Source organism: Passer montanus, unplaced genomic scaffold (assembly GCF_014805655.1).
Source record: "Passer montanus isolate IOZ18808 unplaced genomic scaffold, ASM1480565v1 scaffold1, whole genome shotgun sequence".
Classification (NCBI taxonomy): Eukaryota; Metazoa; Chordata; class Aves; order Passeriformes; family Passeridae; genus Passer; species Passer montanus.
The window spans coordinates 18,980,692-19,007,047 of record NW_024356504.1 but is presented as its reverse complement, the minus strand read 5'-3'; the positions used below and the strand labels follow the sequence as shown (position 1 = coordinate 19,007,047).

At 41.6% G+C, this 26,356-nt stretch overlaps 1 protein-coding gene and 1 long non-coding RNA gene across 11 annotated transcripts in view; both read right to left on the bottom strand.

The window, feature by feature from the left end:
* Nucleotides 1–26,356, bottom strand: part of KALRN (kalirin RhoGEF kinase) — a 474,406-nt gene that overhangs the window by 111,452 nt on the left and 336,598 nt on the right. For all 10 annotated transcript variants that reach the window (XM_039698296.1, XM_039698264.1, XM_039698216.1 and 7 more), the window contains exons 28-33: nucleotides 23,257–23,349; nucleotides 22,823–22,934; nucleotides 21,529–21,719; nucleotides 21,033–21,134; nucleotides 20,201–20,343; nucleotides 18,964–19,066 (exon numbers count right to left, since the gene is read on the bottom strand). In XM_039698296.1, the coding sequence (XP_039554230.1) occupies nucleotides 18,964–19,066; nucleotides 20,201–20,343; nucleotides 21,033–21,134; nucleotides 21,529–21,719; nucleotides 22,823–22,934; nucleotides 23,257–23,349 (744 nt within the window). The remainder of the gene's footprint in view (nucleotides 1–18,963; nucleotides 19,067–20,200; nucleotides 20,344–21,032; nucleotides 21,135–21,528; nucleotides 21,720–22,822; nucleotides 22,935–23,256; nucleotides 23,350–26,356) is intronic.
* On the bottom strand, nucleotides 6,329–6,834 carry LOC120497152. The gene is made up of 2 exons (XR_005626441.1): nucleotides 6,703–6,834; nucleotides 6,329–6,607 (listed from the first exon to the last, which is right to left on the bottom strand). It is a non-coding gene; the product is annotated as an uncharacterized LOC120497152 (long non-coding RNA).

The window sequence follows — 26,356 nt, the reverse complement described above, 5'->3', positions numbered from 1 at the left end:
ACCTTGTGCACCTTTATAATATTATTGCAGGCATTGTATAGAGCACCCTAATAAAAATGGATGGCTAACTAAATGAGAAAAGGCTGCTGCATTGTTTTATAAGGCAAGAATCCAGTTCCAGAACACATAAATCGTAAACTCCAAACCAAAGAGTTTATACCAAAAACACAACATAGCTTTATTGTTATTATTACCCTGTTGCTCTTGTATATGCTGCTACAAACGTGTTTTCAAAATAATTAAAATCCAAAAGCCTTAGCAACGGAGCAGACCATAATTGTGTTTCAAGAGTGCTGAGTGCCACAAGCTGTTACAAACCTTCATCAAAGAAAGGTGCTGCTTTTTTATTCCCGTGGATTGGTTTGCCACTTAAAAATGAGAACATACAGATATGGAAGGTAAAAAAAACCTTGCAGAAGGCCTGGGACATAGATGATCTTTGTTCTAACTCCATCTCTCTTTCTTGTCCAATGTTTAACTTGGATGACTCCACTCTCCTATATCTTCTGAGTCACAGAAACAGGGATAGTGCCAGTCATATCTTCATGAGACCAAGCACAAGCTTGCATTTAACTAATGGTTATTTTTTGCAAGAAACACGCTGTTTGGATTAGCACTTTCCTAGCAAGGGAAAAGCCACCTCAGTGCTGGAAGTCACCAACTCCTCAACACCACTACTGGCCCCTGAGCCTAAAAGAGGACTGATGTCCTTCCCTCCATGCCAGTGAGATCTGCAGTTTTTAGGACTGGTCCTGTTTACCTATGGAGAGCCAGCCAAGCTATTTGTATCAGCAGCCTGTTCTATTTGCTCCTGACTGCTCGTCCAGCTGCAGGCATTAGTGACATACTTTTAATTTTTTTGGCTTCTCGTGCATAACTAGCAGTCCCTAAGGAGCAGACCCAGCACAGGCCAGCTTCCCACAGTGTGGAGAGTCTCCAGCTACAGTGCAGCTTTTCCTGAGGGTCAAGCATTCATGGGGTCTCTCAGCCATGTGTAGTGTCTAGTAACGTGTGTGTCCATAAATTCATGTGTTCATACTACTGCATTTCTTCTAATTAGAGCAAATTGTTGGTTGCTCTCCCTAGCCTTATGTGGATTTCCACAGAAATGATTGTTACAATCAGAAACTTCTGCAAAGTTGCTTAAAATTTGTCCAATGGGTACAAAAGTTGTCAGAGGGTAGAGCACAAACAGATGTGGAAAACATGAAAGAAAATGTTGCTTCCTTATAAAACTAGGTTAAAAATTTTCTCCTATCATAAAGGTAAGGATAAGTCTCTCCTGGATTTCTCTACAAAATTTCCTGCCCTATAATAATTCTATTTTATCTGTATCTGTCAACTAGCCAGGTTTCCATAGTTTAATATATCACATGTTTATTTTCTATTGTTCTCCTCAGTTAATAAAAATATCACATGGCCCAAATCAAATGCCTACAAAAGTCCACCACTATTTCCTCTATTAGCTGAATTATAAACTCATAAAATATATCAAGCTAGCTTAATTTTATTTTCTATAAACAGGTGCTAACTTGCATTACTCACATGAACAGGGTTTAATACATCATTAACTCATGCTCTTTATTTGTCATTTCACTGTTATTCCTAGAGAAAATATATTAGGTTTGCAATTCAGTGGTATTGGCTACAAATGGGACAGCAGATTTTGAAAACTGCAATTTTATCAGCTGACAGGTGAGGTGGAATATCTGACACGAATCCTCTTACTGTTTTTATTTTATGTTAAATACAATTTCTAAAAGTTTCTCAGGATCTTTTGTATTATTTATATCTAATGCAGGAACACAGACAGCCATTGCTATGTCAGTAGAAACCATACCAGCTTTGCTGCTGTAGCTTAGACATTCCCGTAGCATAAGAGACCCTGCTATGGAAACTTGAACAGATTTGGAAAGCAGCTCCCTAATGGACATGTTAATTAACATGATCCCCTGTCTTTCCTCTTGGACAGGACCTAACTGTCCAACTTTACATTTACATCTTTAAAAGCTGTCTTGCAACAGAGATCAAGGATCACCTGTTCCTGAGAGCTGAACTGCACTTTAATGTTAGCCCTGAACCCCAAAGACTGGAAATTACTCAGGGTGGGTATAACCTGCAGTTGCTCAATTCCAGGATGTTAAGTCAGGTATAGGTGCATGTCTGATTGCTTGCAGGCTGCAGTTGTGCTCCTTTTTCTGGGCTATGCTAGAAAACACCTGCAGAGCCTCCAGGCTGCAGGGGTACCATCAGCATTGCTCAGCACAAGCCATGTAGAGCTCTTTTCATAGCTCCAGGATAAGCAACTTCCACTCACACACCACTATAGTTCCTAAAGTGCCAATGAGGCAGGCCAGTCTATGGTATGATGGCTTGTTTTGTTGTATTCATTTCTGATTCAGCATTATTTGGTTTTACTGTAACCAGTTGTCTGTGCATTCTGACGTTTAAAGCCGCTTCTTTGCCAATCCACTCCTGGCTGCCTCTGCAGTAACAGCAAAGTGTGATCTTGGATAGTTTGGCATGTGATTAACAGCTGTTCAGATTGCCTTGGCAGTTTCAGAGTATACTAATTAGGTTAACAAGGTACTAAGTGCTCCGAGGTGTTATGAATATGTTGTAAAATCAAAAACTCTGCTGTCAAATGCATTTATTACTCACAGTCTGTAATTTGCTTGCAAGGAGCTTGCTCCAAAAGGCAATATTTCCAACCATTTCTCCTATTAATCTGTGAAAGGCATTAGCACACCAGCACCAAGAACATCTTTAACCAATACTGTCCCATTCCCAGAGAAGGAATCTCAGCCAACAGGTTCCTTGGTATCTTTGGAGAGTGTCAGATTCCTCCTCAGCTGCAGCCAACAACTGGGTCCCACCAGGTCCCTTGCCATGAGCTGCCCTCACCAGTCTCCTCTCAGAAAAGGAAAACCCAAAAGGCCACCTGGACACAACCAGCCCCAATGGGATATGGAGCTGATCTCATCAGGTCCAAAGTCTGGAACACCCAGCCAGTCCCTGGGGCTGTTTCATGTGCCTCACTTCCTGTGGTTTCCCCATCCCAGCTCCTAGGCTTTATTGCTGTTCCCATTCTTCTGCCTCATTCCCACCTCCTGCTATCCAGGCACACTGCCTGACAGTGCTTCTGATTTTTGCAAAATAACAACCTGAGCAATCAGACCAAAAGGCTTTCACAAGCACCCTGTGCTCTCCATTTCACAGGTAAGATCAGACCAATGACATTACTGTTCAAGCCTACAGAACAGACAAGACAATCATAGTATCATTTGTTCCCATTACCCCTTGTGCTGAAACATGCCAAATTTATCCATTGACATAAGAGACAGGTTCATGTGATTCCTTCTCCTGCTAGTTCTTTCCTACTAAAGGTCATACCTCCTGATTTAATTTCTTTGGAACTGAGCAACTCATTCTTTACTGTCTTCCCTTTTCCTGTTCCTTTCACATTCCATTAATATGAAAACCTCACCCAACAGTGACAGTGACATTAATTTCTGCTGTATTTGAAATCAATGTAGTAACACGAAACCTTTATCTTTGCCTGATACAACTGAGTCATACTAACCTGAATAACTGGGCCAGTTATCCAGCCAGAACACTGGCTGAAATTAAAACTAGATGGTGGGACAGAAACAATTCCTCAACTAACCAGCATCAGTGAACAAAGTTCCTGGCAACAACGAGGTTGGACCTAGATGTATGGAAAAATTAAAGATCGGAAACTTAATTTTTTCTTTAAAAAACTGAAGATGGAATAAACCACTGCACACTATGCAGCAGGCAGGGGAATAACACATGAACATGAGAAACAGGTAAGGAAATGATCACCTAGTCAAGAGTTTGTTTGCAAAGAATGAATCACCCAAGAACGCACTTTAGCGGAAGCTGGAAAGGTGAGTACAGAGGATGGCTTGTTCCAAGGAACAGCTGACTGTAAATGGTAGCAGCTCTTCATGCAGCCAGCACTTCTCAATGGAAACAGCTGTGACAGCAGGATGGAAATGTTTAATCTTTATGTCTACAAACATGACTCTTCCTTGCTTGACTAAAAGACTAGAGTTGGCTCAAAGCCAATAGGAGACTCATAACATTATCTTGTTTCAAAGCAATAACCTGCTTGAGAGAGGACACAGATTCAGGCCCCACTAAAGTCAGTCTTCATGTGCTTAAAAGAGACAGGGTTTGGCCTGGAATTTGTTTCCAAAAGCGGAGGTGGGAATGCACAGGTGGGATAGGCAGCTGAATGCAGACAGCTCATATGTGCATTCTAACATAACTTCTAGCAGGAGAGAATTCTATATTTGTTATATTGCAGTTGAAGAAAAGAGAAACTGTCTATTTTTCTGCACCAAAAAAAAATCACTGGGACCAGTCACACAATGGAAACATGCTGACCCTCAAACAGCTCCTGGAATAATCACTTGCTTTAGCACATTGCACCAGCTCATAATGGTAGGCAGAGGAAAAAAATGCAGCATAGCAATCACAACTAAGCACAAAAGGTTCAAATCTGACTGATTTCAAAGGACAGTAACTATATGCCCAGCATGGAGCTTACATTGTGCTAAATCAAGGCTGCCATTCCCTCTCTCTGCCTGCTGCTCATGAAAGAGCTTGGTCACCTACCCTGTGGGGTGAGTCAAGGCTGTGCAATCTGAGCTGCTTCCAGTGACTTCTTTCCTCCTACTCAGCCACCAGAACCCCTGTAACATATCACAAGGCTGTGCAGGAGGAATGACTGCAGCTGGGTAATCTACCACTCCTACACTCCTAGCCCCTTTAGCTCCAGCAATTTAAAAGGAATGCTCACAATTTATTTAATCCTAAAATCCATCTTGTCACAAGAGTTAATAGCCAGATAATGCTATTCATAACATTCTAAGCATGGCGCCATAAATATGAAAGCATTTAAATAAAAGAATTTGCAGCAAACCTTCAAATCCAAGGTTCACTCATTAAAAAGCAAACCAATGTATTAATCTCCATTGCTGCATATTTTAAAGACATGAAAACAAGATCTAAGATGGGTGTGGAATATGAGACAGACCTCCCATGCAATTCAAGTCAGTTGCTCTCTTACAGCTTGTCAGCATATTTGTTAGGACAGGATTTACCATCAAAACAGAACAAACAGCAAGTGAGACCCCTTCTATTAGTGATGATAATGTGAAAAAGGCAAAAACTCTTCTTAATTTTGCCATCATTCAGGGCTCATTTAAAACTCACTGTACTACTAATAGCTACCATGATTTTATTTCATTTTCCTCAATCATACAGATGCTGTCTTGGGAAACTCAGACACCCTTACTGTGCCCCATCATGAGTTTATCTTTACAATTAAAGCTGTTTCTCTTTGCCAGATTTTCTCCTCTAGAGCACAAAGAAATTTAGCAGGAGAGATACAATCTGTTGTGATGGAAATGCAAATCTAGAAAAGTGTTCTAGCTCTGGCAACGGTATTTTTTATTGTTTCCCATGAGGGGAATTATCCCCATTAATGGTGATTGCAAATCCCTGTATACTGGGACATTAGCTTCCCTTATGCTTGTTACTGAAATGAAAAGAGACAACTAAAATATTATAGAGCTGTTTTATAAAGCACTTAGCCTATTAAGCCACTTAGCCATAGTCTTTACATAGGGATAGGATGCCCAGAAGAATTCTTTGGGGAATTAATCAGTTATAGCATTCAGAAAAGCAAAGGAATTCTCTCATTCATTAGGATCAATTTTAGCAGTGACTGTATTGCCCTTATCAGCAAAAATGCCAGGTTTGTGGATGCAAGTGGCCACTTTTCAGATCTGTACCTGGGGAGCACATCCTGGTTCTCCTGAAGTGCAGCAGTGCTGCTCTTTGTCTCTCAGCAAGCAAGGACTTGGGAACCAGCAGATGCAAAATAAGTTGTATATTTGTTTAAAAGACATCTGCTTCAGCCCAGCACTTACTTAGCTATCTTATTCTTTTATTTCCCCCCTCACAGGGAAAGTGATTTGTTCCAAGGCTGGAGGCAAATCCTACTCCTACTGAAACAAAATCCTGAGCAGCTGATCCTCAAAGGCTGGATGTGATGTGGATCTACGAGAGGCCCAGAACCAGATACTCACCTGGTGAACAGTGAGGTGCTTTTCTTGACTTGAAATAAAGCTGATTTACATATCACTCTGTTTCCTTTGCATTTCTTCAAAAGACTTACCTTTTGTGCCTTACATCTCTGACCTTAGTAGCCGCCCAACCCAGGACAACAGCACTCACTATCCCCTTTCTTGCCCTTTGCAGTGCCACATAACTAATTGTACTTCAGCCTCAACAATTTTTTTTTTTTTTTTTTTTTGTGGAAACGAGCAGCCAAGTGCTCATAAATAACACATGGGCATCACACAAAGAGAAGGTCATAAGGCAGGAACTTGATGAGCCTGAGAAAGGGTTGATTTTTCAAGTCCTTCCCCAGTCCTCAAATTTCTCTCCCAGAAGTCTGAAGGACAGAGGTTTCATAAAGGTAAAAGGTACCAAAGGTTCAGTTCCCAGGGAAGGCAGCAGAACTTCAGAGTTGAAAGGAGTTTCTGCAAAATAACTGCACTGAGGCCAGACCCTAAGAAAGAGGTACCAAAGGTTCAGTTCCCAGGGAAGGCAGCAGAACTTCAGAGTTGCAAGGAGTTTCTGCAAAATAACTGCAGAGGCCAGAACCTAAGAAAGAACATGAAACCTCAGAGATTTCAAAAGGCAACCCACAAAAACAACCCCTGGAGGCCTGGTTTACACCTCTGTTATATCTGAGAGGCAGAGGGATGGGGATGCTGCCATAGTCTGCTCAGCCACTGCAAGAAAAGCCAGGTCATTCAAGAGCCTCAGTGCTCAGCCTGTCCCTGCAGTCACAGCTGTTTAAGCCAGTACAAAGCTGGATCTGCTGCTGGGGAGGTTCAGGGGGCCACCAGCCTTTCATCTGCCCCAGCTCACACTGGAATCCTGTACAGTAGGGGACTGTCCAGGATGTGAAGGCAAAGACCAGTCAGCTGAATGCCATTTTGCCCATTTTATAGGTAGTGATAGAGAATATGACCCTGACATTTCTAAGTACAATCAGTTAAATTCATACAAAAATCAGCTCTCACTGCATTATCTGCAGCAAGCCAGAAAGCTGAAGTTTCTCTGTGTGCATTTCAATTTCCTTTCTTTTCTCTATGTAAATGTCACACTGATGGTTTAACAACTGGAGTTTTAAAGGAAAAGCACATGGCTTGGCTAAGTGTTCCTTCTGCTGGGTACACCCCTGCTGTCCTTTCCTATTGACTGCTCAGGATCATGCAGTAAATATCAACACTGGAGAACTTCTAGTAATGATGCCAACTGAGGCCAGGACCTGTGGGGCACAGCTGGATCCCATCCTCAATTCTTCCTGCAAGCTGAGAAGGATCAGCACCTCGAGAGATGGTGCCCTAAAGACATAAGAACAAACCCAACTGACTTTTGTGAAAATAAATAATCAGCAATCAACACACAGCTTTTCTCCATGCCAGTGGAAAACACTCATGTGTGGTCCAGCCTTGTGCTTTCAGTAATTGTTTATTTGCAGCTACAGTCAGGAAGTGATGCTGTAGTGTCAGGAAAAATTAACCCAAGCAGAAAAGGGCTTGTGGAGTCATGCCATGTTTCACACTCCTCTTTTTCTTGCCTGCACGCATTTGAGGAAGGACAGTTTGTTTTGGATTGTTAGTGGGTTTTAAATTAATGCAAGACACAAACAGAAAAATAAAGTTGATCTGAACAACCAGAGCACTTGGATCCTGGACACGGAGGCTTGGGGGAAACTTTGGATGCCTCTCTCTCTTCTGTTAGCTGCCAGTAGCAAGGCATGCATGTGGTTTACAAGGTGGGGAGAATACTGAACCCAAGGCAGGGAGGTGCCTCCTGGGGCAGCCTGCAGCAGAAATACTTGGCTGGAAAATAAATACTGCCTCAGATCACTGAAAAGGTCGTGAGTTTGTGGACAAGCAGAAGAAACCAGAATAGCCCTTCCCGAACTCAAAGCCTTTTCCTACCTACTTGACCTAGGGGTGAGAAGAAGAAAGAATCCCTTACTGGGATTTAAGGGGGAAAAGACAAAATAATGATTTATTGAGTGGTGTGATGACTTCCTCCAGTCCCCTCACATGGAACATCTCCTGTTCCCAGGAAAGCTTTCACCTCCCTCAGCTACTTTGCCAGCTCTGTCCTTCCCTGTGGCTTGCCCTCCATGTCCCATGCCTCCTTCTGTTGCCTCCCAGTCCAGTACCTGTGTTCTTCTGATACTTCATGGTCACAGCTGTGCTCAACCAGGCAACACACAAAGACTAAGGTTATTGAGTTAAAATCAATTATCTCACTATCTGGCTGCTCCCTTTTGCCCAAAATCAGGCATTCCACCCTTGTATGAGGGCTGTGCCACAGGAGAATGCATCAATGAGTTTTATAAAGTTTTATCTGCATGTTTGGATGGAGAAACATTTACCAGCAGACAGCAAGATGAACAGAGGAGAAGTATGAGCTGAGGTGGTAGGTTGTGGGATTTTCTCAAGAGCTGATGAGCTCTGGAGACACACAATCTTGATGACTCCCCAGGAAAGGGTAAATTCAGCACATCAAGAGGTCAGCCAAATCTGGATAAGGCCACCAGCACACACTAACATCACTCAGAGGCCAGGTGGCAATGGCTGCTGCTGCAGATATACACTGAATGAAAGCAGAGACCCTTCAGCAGAATTCCTGAACACCCACCTAAAAGCTGCTACATGACTGAATTCAAGGTGTTCTTATAAATATTGTTTGTGACTGTATTTTCCTGACTTGATCACCTTGATATGAAGAAAAAAGGAATTTGTAACTGTTTCCTTTAGGCCCCACCTTCAAACACAGGGTTTTTTTCCAATATTAAATCTCTTGCTAATATTAACTTCAAACTTGAATGATGTCCAGTGTCCTCTAATGTCCTTGATCAATGAAGTTTAGTGTTGTTCAAAGGTCAGCTCTTAACACTAAGTTCTGATTTCACTTAAACTTTTCTTCATTTCTAGACAGTTACTCTCTGTTATACCTATGTGCCCTTTATAGCTGGAACCATCTTGTTCCAAGGTTTTCTAAGTTTCTTGAACAAACCTGGCATCTCTAGTACGCATTAACCACACACGAATGATGAATTCTAAAATGAAGAAAAGCCTATGCCAAAAGGAAAACATATTGTTCCTCCAGAGAGATATATTTTATATTGTACATCCAAATTAAACAAACACACTGTGATCACCAGAATGAAACCTCAGAAACAACTCAAAACAACAGCACAGGAAAAATAAACATGAACTCAAGCTCTTTGAAGAACAGGAGGAGAACAATCAGATTTAGATGAGGAACAACTTCTTGCTTAATGACAACATTAGAAAGTCGAACTTGAGATGGAACTTATAAAAAAGAATAAAAATACTCTTTTAAAAAACAAGTTCTGAATACTGTTTGCTCCTTTCTTTCCATGCCAAGTACTTTAGATGATCTAGTGGCCCAAGAATGGATACAGAGACAACCCTAGAATACTGATGGATGATTCCTATTCTATTCATGTCCTCATTTGGAGGGGACCCCATAATCCATCCACTTTTAATTAACTATTTTTTTCCTATAATCAACAGACTAATTTGGAACACCAGCACAAGGCTGAGCAGGAGTGTCCCTTTTTTTTCCTGAGCAGGCTGGTTTCCAAGGTGGTGTCAGATTTTTGGGAAGGTGGGTCTGGGCAGGTGCTGTGTACCCCTGTTAGAGGGGATGGTGCAGGTCAGAGGAATCACCTCAGCAGTGCCACTCCAGGACTGGCATCCTCTGCTGTGCACGAGGTGCAAGGACAAAGGTGAGAAAGGGAAGGAACACACTGTTAGTTTTGATAGCAATAATGAGGAAGTGGCCTTTAATGACTTACAGTTCAGCTTGCACTCACATTAGCAGACATAGAGGATGAAGGAACTCAATCGTCTGATCTCTTCAAATACATATGCTTTTGTCTAACCATTTTTGCTAGAAAAAAATACTAATTTTGACTAACATGAATCAATTTGATCTGTTTCCCAATCAGTCAAAGACTAGTTCAGAGACAGAAACTCCTCTGCCACCTGAAATCCAACTCAATTTCTAATGCAAGGTAATTGGCAACAAATCTTTGACATCTGATTCTTTGAAAATCACAGCACATTTATAAAAGTCAAACAACAGCTGGTTGCTCTGCAGAGCTGAAAAACAGAATATCCTTTAATTCTTCTGTACAAATTAATACTTGATCTTAATCCTTCTATTTTAAAGTCACTGGGGTTGATCATGTCTTTGAAATAAAGATAGGGATTTTACTGTACTTCCTTCCTCCATAGTCTGTTTTGATTGCATCAGACTCATTCACTTAAACATCCCCCTAACTTAAACATCCTCTTTCTTCACAGCAGGCATCAAAATATCTTTTTTGTTGTTTGCTAAATAATGTAGATTTATTGATATGGAGCTTATTTCCTGTCATGTAAGACCATAGTGTTGTCCACAGCTGAGTTTCCAGCCATCTTTTAAAGGGCAGCACTCTCTCTCTTATTCTGTACATTTTAAAATTACAGCCACCCTGCCTAAGGAGAATTACATGTGCTTCAGAAGTGCCTTGTGATTGAGAGATATGATATTTGCAGTGGATTTGGGATACTCATCATATGAACTAAGATTATATGATTATACAAACTCTGACTGTGTGCCTTGCACCTCTCTGGGGAATGTGTCCATCAGCACATCAGTATAGAATCTGATTTTCACACTGCTGGCAGGAATAGAAAGGAGAGATCAAGTGGGTTACCACAGAAATTACATTTAAACACCCTCAACAGGAATGTGTTGATGCTTGTATCTACAGTGTTCTCAGGAGACCTTCAGTCTGAAGGAGTTCCATACACTTGTTTTATCATAATGGGACTTGACTTCTATTTTCAAATATTACTGATTTACTTATTTTCCACCAAGGGATGCATTAGATTTAAAAGACCTAAGAATAAGACTGAAAGCATACTGAATGCTGATTGTTATGTCCTAAATGCAAAAGTATAATTTATTTAAGTCAACAGCAAATGTTCTTTATGAAATGGATAGCAATATAAATTCTCATTTACAATACTATGCACTCTATAAAAGAAGTGGAGCATATTCTACCTTCCCTGGATGTAACTGGAAGTTGTGCATGGAGGAAAATGCTAAAAAGACATCTTTGAAGAACCCCTGTCTGTAGGACTTCACTTTCAGGGACTTGCAGTTGAATCTGTTCTCAGCATCAGATCACCCAACTGAATCTGGATTCATATTTCTAGCTATTTATAGCCTCAAAAAACCAAACCACTACCATTTACAGCCACAAAAAACCAACCAAACTTTGGAGAGTTGTTAAGAAAATATCTGCTGTTTCTTGCACAGGTCTGGAAATAAACTTGTGGGTGCTGAGCAGTGACCCTGCACTAACCACCACAGGAACGGCTTTCCTTTGGGGAAAGAATTGTGTCCAAGAATTTTGAGAGCAGACATCCCACTAAAGTTCAATAGCACTTTGAGAAATCCCAGCTGAAATATTTAAAATGCATGGCAAATTTCATGCCTGCCTTTTATAAAGTTATTTCCTGGAAATATTACCCAATGAACAACGTGATTGCTATTTCCATGGGCACTGCAGATGTTTTGGCTTTGCTGTTATTTTCACAGTGTGAAATACTCAAATCTATTGGAAATTTCTTGGTAAAATTCAACTACTAGATAAAAAAAAAAAGGGGCCTTTGGGGAAACTCATCCATTGTCATCACCTCCTGGGTAGGTGTGTGGGAAATTGTCCAACCACGCAGTACAAGAAAAAATGAATAAGGCTCCACTAAGAGCCACTGTGATTAGGACTTTCTCTCAAGTCCCTTGAATAATTACTATGAAGTTTGCAAGTGTTTCCAACAAGTGTTATATTTTAAGAGCAGCTGATCATATTTTATTTTGTTTTCCAAAAGAACCTTTTCCAAGAAGGTTCTGTGAAACAAGACAGCCTGTGCCTGGTGCTGCCTCCACCCTCAGCTGCAGCAAGAACTGGCTGGCAATAGAAAGCAAATGTCCTTACTGTCAGTGGCACTTGCACCCCTGACAGATCTCTTCTCAGAGGTAAATCTCCTGATCACCTACCTGTTACATTTAGAAATGGATGCCAGAAAAAACAGATAAGATGTAATTCAAGCCAGGATGAAACCTGGTGGAAAATCAAGGTTGCTAAGAGTTACTGTTTTGATTGTTTGGAAATCTGATTCAAGTCCAGGAAAGAACAAAGTCCATTTTTTCAAAGTTCACAGGAAAAAAAAAGTGCCAAAGGCCCCAGAATTGTCCTGGGAGATCTGTGCTGTAGGCAGAGCCACTATTAATAACTGAGCTGGAGATTCTTTGCTACATGCATTATAAATCACTAAGAAAAGAGCTGCTCTGCCTGCAGATGGCAGGTGGGTAAATTCCTGTACAGCTCCAGTCTGTAGTGCCTAGTGTACAGACAAATAAAGGCATTGTGAGATCTATCAGCCAAGTCCCCAGAGCAGAGATTAGGTTATACCAAGGTAGAGCATAGGCCAAACACTGAGCAAAGAATGGTTGTAATTATTTGGATCCCCTCTGAGCTTCAGAGTTTTCTGTGAGTGCCCATGAAATTTTGCACAATTCAAAGTACATGCAGCACTTCAGCCCAGATTTCCTTCATTTGGAAATCTAAAAACGTAGCTCATACCTTGCCTGTTTGAGTGTGTTACATTTCACTCCAAGAGCCTCAAGTTAATTTTCCAAAAGAGTGAAAAGCATCAAATTTAGAGAGACAAGTAGAGCTCTGCAAATCAAAAGCCGGAACATTTCATGACACTGACACTGCTGCATTCCTGATAGAAATACAGGAAGCAAAGGCAAAGTCCTTACTAATACTTAGGAAAGAGAGAAAAAAAGAAAAGTGGCACAGTAATATTACTGAATACCAACGATTAGAAAGGCAAGTTCATGCCAAATCAGGCATTGCCAGCAGAGATAAACCAGTCTCATTTTATCAGCTCTAAATGTCACTTCAATGACTTCAGTTTCAGGGAACCATTCACAGTGAAAAAAAAGATACATACATTTGTATATTTTTCTCAGAGAAGAGCTGAATTTACAGGGGTCCTAACGAAGATTCAGAGCCAGAACTGAGAGGCAGCCCCCCAAAGCTTAAGGACATTTTAAGAAACTATCATTAGAGAAACAGAGAGATGTCAGCTCCTGGCTGAACATTTCCTGGTAAGATAAACATTTTGCTACTACATGACAGTATTTTCAAAAGGTTTAACCACCTATAGCTAGCGAGACCTCAAGAAGGCTAATTAAAGTGCCAAAATGTTTTATGTCAGATTTGTCTTTGATCACTATCATGTTTTCTCTTTTCCACAGCTGAGGGCAGTAGGAACTCAGTGTGAGAACTGCTCTAATGCTAGGCAGCATCCAAGCCATAGAAATACATCCTCTGGGGCCATAATTCACTCCTCTTTATCATACCTTCACAGGAAAAATTCACTTAACAGTCAGCAGTCATTTCTGTTACATGAATTTAGTTTTACTTGTGGTCCCATAAATCACCAGTCCCTGCAAGGAAGCAGCACTCCAGACAGTACATGGAATTCTGGCATATTCTGCTGGGAGAGTGGCAGAATAACCACAACAGTACTTACAAACATGAGATAAAATCAATCCCTTCCTTTGCTCTTTAGAAACTCACAGTTTAATGTAATCCAATTTACTGAGAGTAAAATATCTTGGTTGGAGGAAGAAACCTCTTCAGGTCAATGCCTGGCAGATAAATTGATGGCACCTATCATAGTGCTCCAGAAAACAGGAAGACTTCTCAATACTCCTAATTCTGTATTGAAGTGGCTCCCTGCTTCACCACCCACTCCATATTCCCCTGATCCTGCTCTCCCTTGGCTCTGCCACAGAGTTTACATTGCACCTTCCATCTCCTTTCCCCTCAGCTGCAGCACACAGCACCCACTAACCATTGGCAGAGAGATTTTTCCACTGACGGGTGTTTGCTGTTCCGGTCAGTCGCACTGCCCAGGTGCTGCACACACTCCAGTCCACGGTGAGACATGTTTTGGCCATACACAAACACTGCTGGGGGTCAACAGCCCCTGCCCCTTGATATTCCCCCAGCACTGCAGTAGAAATGTGTCTCTTGCACGAGACTCAACACAGAGCTCACCGGCAGTGAGCGAGCGCTTCCCGCTTCAGTAACAATACCAAAGCTGTTTCACCTTGATTAGAAACTTCTCAAGAAAAGAGAATTTGCCCCTAAGTGACTTGTTCCAATAAGCCTTAATTCTAAAATCTCCCCTCTTGTACAAATTACCTTCAATTAGAAGAATGATTATTCCCAGATTTTATATAATACCACCAAAGTGGAAGAGGTCAAGATCTCAGACTCATGGCTGCTGAAAGATGAGCTGAGTACCGTATCTAATGGAAATGATAAAAGTGTATAATGTAGATTTATTTTTAGAGAGCAAAACGTTTTCAGTTCACATTTCAGAGCCTTTTTCCATATCCAAAAACAACAGAAGGAAATGAGAACTGCTCTGCTCAGTATTCTGCAAAAGCCAACAAAAAGAAGGCCATTGGAAGCTGGACCAGTATCACCAGAAACAGCTGTTCCACAAGCCAACAGCTCAATGGGCTTAACAAATGAGAATGCCCTGCATGTAACATTTCCTTTATGCAATTCCCCACTGCTTTGAATCCAAATATAAAGACTGAAATCCTGTCTGCTGTGAATAGGGCAAGGATTTCTCTCTAAGGAGAGGATTTTAGATAGCAAGCTGAAGAGGGCTTACTGTATAGAACAAAAGCTGTCTTCTTTGCCTTTTGGAAAAGGATGAAGAAATTTTGTGTAGGAGGTTACCTAGGACCTGACCTGGATGCTCAATGGGAATTGAAATTACTGTAATAGTATTCATTATCTATTGATTCTTTAGCACTGAGTCTGTGTCATCAGCCCATTTCCCCCTCTATATAAAACTGACACAATCCAAATGACAATCCAAATAATTATTTTCCTGTATAGGAAATATCTTAGATTATAGATTGCATATAGAAGTAGTAATGGATTGCAAATGGAAAAAGAAACATTTTTTGTTCTCTCCTTCTTTCATTTTACAAAGGTACAGACCTACAGACCTCACTTGAAGTCTGTGTTTCTACAATATAGTACTTAATGAAATGAAATGTTTGAGCCTGCAGATAATTGATTTACATATTTTTGACAGAGAAAAGCCCAAGGAAAGTAAAGATACTAAATACTCATATTCAGATTTAAGAAGCTACTTAATCAGGTATTTAATTTAAACAGACCAGGACACTGTTATTATTTTTTTTTAATCTGAAAAGTCTTTATGTATAATTACCTGACCACTGCCTGCAGTCAGGCAAGTCTGCACACTTAAAGGCTTAATAACACTTCTGGGGTCAAGCACATAACCCTGAATATTTTCAAAGCAGAGTCTGCCACCATAAAGGCTACAAAAACAGGTCTGAATTCAGGCCTGCATCATGTGTTGGGACAATGGAGAACAATGCTGTAATTAATGTACAAATGTAATGTTTGCAAGAATTGTGTCTCCTCCTGCAAATTCCTCATCCAAACCAGGTGAAAAAAGGAAAGCGTAATGTGCCATCAAATGTACTTTGTGATGGCATCCAACACGTGAGTGACAGAGCAGAACCAGGACAACCCTCAGTTGAAGTGCTCTATCCTCTGCACCAAAGGATCCCCCTGATAAATGTTATGGCCACATTCACATGTCTTGAGAGAAAACAAATCCTTGCAAAATTTACAGTAAGGCTATTTCATTTCCAGTTAACAACAAAAAACCTTTTTGTCTTTTTAGGAGTTTGAAATGTGAAAGTAAAGCTTAGCTCCAGGGCTGTGCCATGGTGAGAGAAAACAGAAATTGCTACTTACAACTCAGGAGGAGTTGACTCACAAATAAGTTGAAAGAAATACATATGACTTGAGGCATGAGGAGTGTTGTTAAGCAGAAGTGCTACTTGAAAATGAGTCTTTGAGAAGTTGTGATTTTCTTTGTCTAAAATGTTGTTTGACGTTGTCTGAGCATCCAACTAATGTGTTAGGCAATCCTCAGGCATAATAGCAAGGTTTAGGGAAAGGACAAAGTGTGTCAGCTAAATCTTTGAATGTTTTTGGCTTCAGGGAGTAATATAATCTCTTACATGCTACTTGAGAATTGCTTCTGGCATGGAGTTAATACATAGATGGTCCCAAGGCAGGATGAATCTGGTGCCATCCTGGCACACTGCTGGCACTGCAAAGCTCTTGGCATGGGTTTGCAGATGAGGCTGCTGTGAACAGCCAGTTTCTAAAGTTGGGAGCTCTCTTTATTGGCTTCTCTGGATGGAGATCTCACTGGGGCACATAGAAAAGTCACCTATGCAGGCTGCAGCTGCAAAAAGCTTCTCAGCTTGAATATGAACTCATGGGAATAAGTCTGCTGGCTATGCTGGAGTTAAACAGGCAGGGAAACTTCTGATTGCTGAGCCCTGTGCTCAATGGAGTTGCCATCAGCCCCACAGGAGTTAACTATAGCATGCATGCTCCAGTGTGTGCCATGAACTGTCAGCTCTGCCAAGAAAACCAGCCTGAACAGCATGATATGGTCCTGCCTTCCAGTGCTGATAACTAGCACCCGTCCATGTGAGAATATAAACCTCCCAGTCCAATCACATTTCATTCCGACCCTCCTAGAAGAAAAACTCAATTACACACTGAAGGAGAAAATCCCATGTGGTAAAATGTCACTGTTAGGAGTCCTTTCAGAGCTTTGGATGTGCTGACAAGACAGTCCCTGCACAGCAGGTGCCAGCAGGTGAGCCCGATGTCTGAGCGGACACTGAGCACGGGGGAGACTCTGCCAGTTCAGCAGGAGGCAAGGCAGCTCAGCTTCATCTGCCACTAATCTGGGTAACACTGTGCAGAAAAAATGGGAGCTATGAAGAGATGCAGGGAGTTCATTCTCCTTGGAGCAAAGACATGATAATACAGCACTCTAGGAATTGAATTCTCCACAGTATTCTGGCATTAGCATCAGAGACAATAAGGAAACTGTTCAGCAGGAACTGCCTCTTGAGTTAAGGGTGATACACTGCTACCTCAGGTTCAACAAAGCACATACAAGCAACCTTTAGCCTTAGCTGTACATTCAAATTTGTTTCTATTCATTAAATGTATAACAGGACACAAAACCACACAGCCTTAAGTCAGCAAGTGAACCTACCCACACCAAAAAAGTTAAAAGCATGACACAACCCTTTCCCCAGTGGTAACAACTTTTTTCCTGTACGATCTTTTCTCAGTTTATCTCATACACATTTGCTGTTCAGTTCAAACAAGGTTCTGGATAGAAATTCCTACAAATGTTTCCAGTCTTGCATCATAAAACCAACTCCTGCCACGATGGGCTGTCTTTCAGGGTACACAGCCTGTGTTGGCACCATAGCCCTTGTATGCAGCTGCAGCATGCAACATGGAGCATCTCACCTAGACGTGGCCAGAATTCATGCAGCCGAGACAAGGGGCTGGGGGAACGAGCAAAGCTTAGGCGAGTGCTTAAAATTAAGCATGAGCTCAAGTACTGCACTAAATCAGGGCCTTTTAGCAGGAATGATAAATGTGAAAAACACAAAGTAAGACAAGTCCATGTGGATTGAAGACTTCTCAGATATCGGGCAAAGTATTTGCATACATTACAGTGGCCTTTGGATTGTGAGGCTTAGTACTTTTCTAATGCACATTATTGGACAAAAAAGTTAAATCATGGGGATATGCATTTAAGATAAATACAACATATGATCTTACAAAGATAATTTATTTGCAATTAACTTATATTTCTAAGTCCAGCTTTCAAAACAGTGTCTGCACTGAACCTTACCTGTGAACTTTACAACTAAAGCTTGCACTTTGATTTTGTGAAGACACCCTTCTACCTTGTCTGAGTGGCAGCATAATTAAATCCCTGGCAAATATGTAAATCCATAAAAGCATGGGAGAATTCAGCTTTTTTCAAGTTACATGTGATTTTAAAACAATACATGAAGAGAATATGGGCATTCTCCCAGGGGATAGGACAAACCCCATCAGTGTAGCTAAGATAATTTTTAACTGCCCATTTTCTCCTACAATGAACTGCTAATTCAGTGGAAGAGCACAGCTGGAGGTGTCAGGGTGACAAATTCAAGTGAGGCATCCTAGTGGAGCTGAAGATCTGGACTCAGATTTTCTGACAAGTAAAATGACAAGTACGTATGTGCTGACAGTGCGCAGCATTCCAACACAATCTAGCATGTCTCAGGGCCATCCATATGCTCCAGCATATGTCTGTGAGGAGAGGGGTCCAGAATCACAGTCTCTGGAAATGGTAGGTCTCCCAGGCTCTCAAGATACCAGCCAGGATCCCAGTGTTGCTGCATTAATTGGTGTGTGAGCACCTGCATTCCCTCCAGCAAACAATTGATTTCAGCTGAGAGGGAAATATGTGACATCTCCAGCTGTTTGCTCATTCACAAGCTGGATCTCACAGGACAAGATTTACTAGGCAAGAAAAGGTTGCTCTGGGCTCTTCCTTCAGAGCCAGTTGAACCTCTGTGTATTAACCACAAACAACCAGCAGTAACAGAGGTGTTACTGTGAAGAGTAGTACTGACAAGCACACAGAAACAGACTGGGTTTTAATAACCTAAAGAAGGGGAATACAAGTTTCAGCTCACTCCGTAGAAGAGAGGTTGCCTTGTTTTGCCTTCTATTCTGCTTTTCACTTACATTTTTCTGGGGGCGATTACCTGCCAGGTATTTTCACATTTCAGTCCTACCTTATCACTGTCCACTGTGTTCTGTGATGTCCTGGAGGCAATGGAAATGGTGTCAGGTTGACTGCTGCCATCCCCTTGGCTGTCTGCATCATCTATCCCATCTCTGCAAGAGAGGTGAGTGGCAAACAATGACATTCCTTAACACACCACCAGTGAGCACAACGGGAGAGGTGGAGTTGAGAAGGGCTGAGTCAGCAGGACAGAGCTGGATTGTGCTAAAATTACCCCTCTAAGGCAGCCCATGATGTTATAGAGCTATTGCAATTTAGAATGATGTCACTCTCAGCTGTGGGGTTTGGATTTGCACATAATCACAACATTTGTTTAAATTTCTTCAGGAATTTAATGCGAAGCCATAAAGATTCTATCCAAATATAGATAAAGAATATAGAGTCCCACCTATTTACCTCACTGAGGCTGCTAACACATTTTCTTTCCTTTGGCTGTCCAGATAAAATTATCATAAATGTTTATTGATCTTTCAAAGTAAATACTTAAATAATGCAAAATATATACTTAGGGACAAAGAAAAAATATGTCTCCATCCCGTACAAGAAAACTTTTGTGTGTTCTTAGAGGAAATGTCTGGATCTCTGCTTTGATACAGGTTTCCTGGGTGACTAGGTTATTTATGCTTTGATGTCTCTATAACACAGCCTGAAGTAAAAGTGGGATAAAATTTGATGAGGAAATGAAGATGCTCAAATTACAGGTGGCTTTTGGGAATGCCACAACGGAAAAAGAACAATTCATCATCTGTAATTTAATCCAGGATAAAACAAATTGACAAAAAATATTTACTATTACTTGGCAGGCTGAAACAAGTTTGTACTAGATGATGAAATACAGATCATTCACTATATATTCTTCAATATATTGTTAGGATCAACTATGATTTTGATTACCAAACAAGGAAAAAACCTGCCAAACAAGGAAAAAAAATCTGGTTTCATTCAAATGCGAAGAAGTAAAATCTACTTTAGGAAAGAACTACAACCTTGCACTCTGAAGAATTTTTATTGTTTCTCTCTATACTTTGGAGCATAAAATGAAAGCTCTTTGTATGTATATCATAAAAAAGATTTCTAGCTACTTTTGCCAAGACAACATAAAAAAGCAGAGACAATGAAAACTGCTTTGACTACAGTAAAAAACAGTAAAAAGTCGAAAGTCACCACATTGCTGTGGGTTGAGAGCACACTAGTGATTTCATGTTGTGGGGAATGACTGAAATTACCTTCTGCTGTTGTTTCTCTGCTTTGCTGGTGTCTTGGGGAGCTGAATGGGCTCTTTCAGAGCTCCTTTCAGATGAATGATCCTTTCTTGAATAACTTCCCGGATATTTTTGATCCATTCCTGTTTCGTTTCAATACTGGATGCCTAAAGTTTCACAAGGCAGAAAGATAGAGACTTTATCATGTTCCCACCTCCTGTGTAGAGGAGACATGGCCAGCTGATGAATGTCATGATTAACTGTTTGTCCTCTCTGCTGCACTGCAGCAGCTGCTGGAGTACCTGGTAACCCCAGGGAACTGAGAGCATTCTGACCAGACCTACTTGGCAAGCAACAGCAAAGCAGCTAAGCCCTGGATAAATACATTTAATGCTAGCAACACAGCATGCTCTGCAGAGGGAAAACAGGTTATCAGTGCACAGCTGGGAATTCCTTAGACAAAACAACTATAACATGGATTCTTCAGCAGAGACTCTCTTGACAGAACAGGCTGTCAGCTCTGGAGGTCTGTGGAAGAGGTTGGCTGTTGATAAGACCAGTGGCAAAGGACTAAGAGAATTCCACCTCCCAGCCAAATGCCCTGAGACCTGCCCTGTGTCAGTGAGCAGCTGCTCAACCCAGGCTGCAGGAGGAGATGCAACTCCAGCAAGGCTCACAACTTCCCAATTGCTACTGAGGCCTCACAGCTCAGCTGCTCCTGATGCAGGCATGATCCCACCGGCAGATAGGGAAGTCATGTGAACATGAGGAGGGAAGAAACTGACCTTTCATGCAGGGCTCCCAAGGCCTGAACTAGAAGTGCTAAAGGTAAAGAAAACAAACAGAAAAGACTTACTTTCAGCACTGTTTTATTGTCTGAGGATGGTGTTCGTCCAGACCACAAAGCAAATTTGCAGGGATCTCCTTCAACATGTTCAGTCACTCCCAGTTCTGAGGTCTAGTGTGGAGGAGAGATGATGAAAGATTTCATATATATGAAGCTTCATGACTGTAGAAAATTTTGAACTTGTAGGAAGAAGTGGGGAGGTTGAGATGGGTAGGGGAACAGGATTTTATCTCCATTTGCTATACACAGATGAAAGGAACAGAAAAGCTGTGGGGTGGAATAGCTGGAGTGATCCTGCACACATTTTCTCCCACACTTCACATCTCACTGCCTTAAACCTCTCTCACTGCAGGCTGACTTCCAGGTGAGTCCTGCAGGACTCAGGGCCAGCTCTTCCAGGGGCAAAAGTATCCCCAACCCAGCAGGGGCATGTGAGCCTCCAAAACACCACTTCTACCTACAAAAAACACAACACCCAGAATATTTTCTTAGCAGCCACACCTACCAGTAACTTGTTCTTGTAAACATATTTTGTGTGTCCTGAAGAATCTTTGATCTCTTTGCTAAACACCAAAGAGATTTCAAAGAGAAACAAATGCCTCTCACGGCCTTTCCGAATGAGAGACTTGGGATCCCACACTTGGAAGGAATCCTGAAGAATCAGCTCTCCCTGGACATCAAGGTTCTCATCAAACCCTAAAACCACAGAACACAATCACTTGTATTTATTATTGAGACACATAATTCACAGAAACACCAAAGTCAAGACTTGAAATAAAAGGGTCTTCCTCTCATTTTTTTTTTCTTCATATTCTAAAAGGACAATAATGACTATCTACTGCCCCAGTGATAATATATTTTTTTTATACTGCAGCAATGCAATTACTTCATTGGAGGTCAAATACATCATATGGGCTAAAAAAGGCTGCTGCTGAAGTCTTGAAATAATTACTCAAAAATAATAATATGAAGGTTTCAGTAGTGGTTACTGTACACAGAACTGCATTGCAAGAAATCCTATGCACTTCATTACAAATTCAGTTTGCCCTCCTACAATTTTAATCACCTGAGCTTATTGTGCTGCCCAGCTACTGGCACCAGTCCCTTTTTTCACTTGTTTTAGTATTCTGCTTCTTTATTGGTTTTCTTCAAGCCAGGCTGAAATTATTTTCCCAGGCCAAGAAAATGTGTGAGACACAATAAAGCATCTCAGTCCAGAATAAAATTTTTACATTTCAGAAATACTCCACACAATAATAAGCCAATAAAAGACTCCACTTTGTGCCAATCAAACCTTTTTCCTTGTAGTTTTAAAACATTTTTTTAGTGCTTTTAAAAAAAATCACTGGCATAACTATGCTAACATTTTGAAACACAAGCTGTTTTGTCTCAGAAAACCAGAACTTTTCAAATGTTGAAACAGTATTATGAAATGTTTTCATCCAATAATTTTTACAGCTGTCAGCAGCTAAACTGATACTGTTTCAGGAGGGGATTTTTTTGTTTAATGGAGAAGGAATGTTTTAGCTAAATATATATATGTACACATACACTGCATATGAATATGCCACATGTATGTGTATATATATAGACACACAAAAGATACAGATCAATATCTCCCCCTCCCCCCCAAACTTCCTAGCCAGCTTTATTCTTTCAAGACTTTTGGAGAAATATCAGAAAGGAGCCAGGAGGTACCTACAAATTACAATGAAGAAACAGTATTGCTACAGTTAACCTCTACTAACTTCCACCAGAGGTTACAAACAGACTTCATTTCCCAGCAGGTCCCTGCCCACCTTCCAGCATGCTGACGTGCATTGCATCATTGGCCTTCTTTGGGACACTGAGCATCACTTCCAGACCATCCTTCAGCTCCCCTTTGCCCTCCTCACAGCAGGTCAGCAGTTCCTAAGAAGCAATGCAGACATAAACAAACTTTGATCCATGTGCTGCCTTCACACCCAACTGTGCCACTTGGTCCCTGCAAGCTGCTTCAGAGAAGGAGAAAGCTGAACTGCAGCAAACCCCACAGTGGATGCTCACAAATAGTGGGGGTCAAATAGGAACAGCTATAAAGATAAAAAAAGGTGCTCTCAAGGGAGACTGTGCCCTTGGAAGATTTCTAGGGACTTGTGCTTGCAGGTTATGAAGCAGCTCCCTTAAGCAGAAGGTAACTCATGAACCTGTGAACTGCTCTGCACGAGCTGATGTGTGCAGCTCACTGAGGTACCTTCAGCAGGAGTTGGTATTTTGTGATCCTCTGGACAGGCTTGATTAAATAAGAAGAGATGGAGTTGGCCAGCCCATGTCTTTGCTGGATTTCCTAGAAGGGATAAAAACAGCAGTCAGTCATGGAAAACTGTTAACCCCCTGCCAGACAGAACCACCCAAAACTAAATTTAGCACTGGGTCCCTGCATTCTATGTAGAGTTTTTTAACACTCTTTAAGCTTACATGCACATGAGTGTGGTTTCAGTGAGGCTGACAATAAACTGCAGAGTCCCCCTAAGGCCACTTAAACTGCAGGGTCCCTCTGCAAGTCAAGCTAAAGCTCTGCTGAGTAAACAGGCCTTGATTCAAGTATGACTTACCTGTCACGTCATCTGGTTTCCCCTACCTATGAAGGCTGAAAGAAGAGTCTTAACATTCAATTAAAATGAAGTGACATTAAATTAAATTGCATGAGTAGGGTGTAATTTAGCTGTCTAAACATAGGCATTGAGTCCCATTTGAGAGCCCTGGGGTGGCTGAAATATCCACATGGGAATAACAGGTCTGACACGGTACTGACAGACCTGCTCTACTTTGAGGTGGCACCTGGGGGCCAGGAGAGGTATCCCCTCATGACACCTGTTACAGCACTGTTTCATCCCCTGAACCTCAGCCAAAATGTCTTGGCTGAGCAGTGTGATGTGCTCACAAATTGCTGGAGATGTCACAGACCTGCTGAGGGCTGCAAAGGGCCCAGCTGCCTCCCCCCAGCTGTTTCAGGAGGAGTTAGGAGCTCCTGAAAATCCTATAGGACCCTCATGAACATATGTAGCCATCTAAAAGACTCCTAACTCATGCCCTACAGGGGTAGGTTCTCTGCTGAAATAGAACAGATTGGAAACCCTTCTGTCTCTGCCAGGCCCTGGACATGCCTTGCCTCGTTCCTAGCCACTAAGAAATCCTTGATCCCCAAAGAAGCAAATGGAAAAGGGGAATTAGACTTTTCTCCAGCTACTGGATTGTACATTTGAGACTATAAAGTGAAGAAGTTATGGAAGGTGAAGGGAGAAGAGCTGCCAAGAACAGATTTTCCTTTTGTATACAATCTGATTTTCTGCTGAGTACTAAGGAGGTTACTGCTTCTTTTTAGCTCCAGTGTTTGTCTTAATGCTGAGATGCAAAAACATCCATTTTTCATGCAATGTACCAACAGATTTTTGGTTTGTTGGTTTGGTTTCTTTTTAAATAGCCATGAAGAAGACCCAAAAGGGAAGGGGCTCTGTTTGGGGGTTAATGGAGTTTGCATGACGCTGAGTCACAGCTGACTCCACAGAGGAACTGTGCCTGCAGAGCACATGGCTGAGACTGAATTCACAACTGCAGGAGCCAGCAAGACCTCAGCCACATCTGTGAACTTCCTGGAGCTGGCAAAGCACACTTGTTTTTGTAGGATCCGAGTAACAAAATTAGCCCTGCTCCTTCCCCCCAGCCCTCTGAACAGCAGGGCATGCTCTCAGCAAGATGCCTCCCCTTTGGGCACTCCTTGCTGTGCCAGGATGCTCCCTGGTCATACTGTGCAGAGACACAGCTGGTTGGGGGAGTGACATTTGACCAGCGCTGGGAAGGGATGCTCTCCCTGCAGCTCCTCCCTCTGGTCCCTGAAGTGTTGGAGTATGATCCTGTTTGTGCTTCTGCCCATTTTCAAAGGGACATTCTGGCTCAGAAGAGAAGCTGTCCAAGAACCCTGATCCATGCAGAAATGACCATGCTCTGCAATGCTCCCAAAGTCACTGAGCTTTACCTTTTTCCTTGCTGGTCCTGCAAATCAAAAGTCCCCTGTGGCTCTTGAATATGAAACCATATATTTTCCAAGATTCAAAGCAAAAAAAGTATTCCAAATAGAAGAAGCATGTACATGTCTCAACCAAACTCTGTCCCAAAGATCAGAACTTGCTTAACTAAAGACACTAAAATCAACTTGATTACTTCAATAACATGCTGATTCTATCAATTGAAGTTGACAACTAACATATGTTGGTAATCAAAAATATACCTTGCCAGCCTGAAGTACATGGTATTACAAATGTTAAAATTTGCTAAACATGGCAAGCATAATTTATCTTTCAAACTACTGAATAAAGAACACAGTTTTAAGTAATGATGAACAAGACAGACATAAGAACTGAAAGAGTGAAATTAATAAGTCTACTGCAATTTAGTCAGAATAAACACACTTTTTCTCATTCCCTGTGCAATTTCCAGCTAATATAACCATACCAACAACTTCTGAATTTTATAAGCAAAGCACCATCTGTAGGGAGGGAAGATGGTAATCTTTATGCTTTATTAGACCAGTGCTGTAGGATAAACCAGCTGACAGTTTGTGCACTGTTTTCCACCCGTCCCAACTGGTTCAATAAAATACATCGCTTTTCTCTACATACATGGCTTCATTTACATTCTGAGAGCAGCCCAGCTCTCACCATAGCTCAGAATTCTCTTCATGGTTTCAAATGAGATATGTCACCTATCTTTGCTTCTTCTCCTAATCAGTTAACCCTTTCAGTGATCCCTGTAGCTGCAAGTTTTCCATGGGCTTGAAGGGTTAAAACAAATTACTGGGACTGCTTGTTTTCATCTCAAAGGTGGCTTTCTATGAAAGCTTATGAAATTTGAGAAACACGTGTGATTTTCAAGCAGGGTTCTTACTAAGGGGTGTTATTCTAGATAATTTACTCTCATCATAAGGGTTTTGGGAAATTTCAGGTTCTGCCTGGAAAAAAAGAACAAACTATTTCCTCTGTATTCCTTGTGCCAGGCTGTCCTGCCCCTGAACTACTGCCACTCCAAGATCAAGGTATGAAGGATCCACAGGTACTTTGCATTACTTTACTCACTCACACTGAGTGCCTCCTTGAGGATTTTTCGGGGGGAGAGTCAGCTTTCTGTTTTTGCACAGGCATCACTGGGTGATGGCCCAGCACCCATGGAAGGAAAACACCTCTCCTGGCAAAACAGCAGCTGCTGACACACGAATATTCACTACTGAGCAATATCAGGCAGCTTTCCAGCCCATGCAGAGAGCTGCAGTGGAAAAGCTTTTAACCTGTGCAAACAGC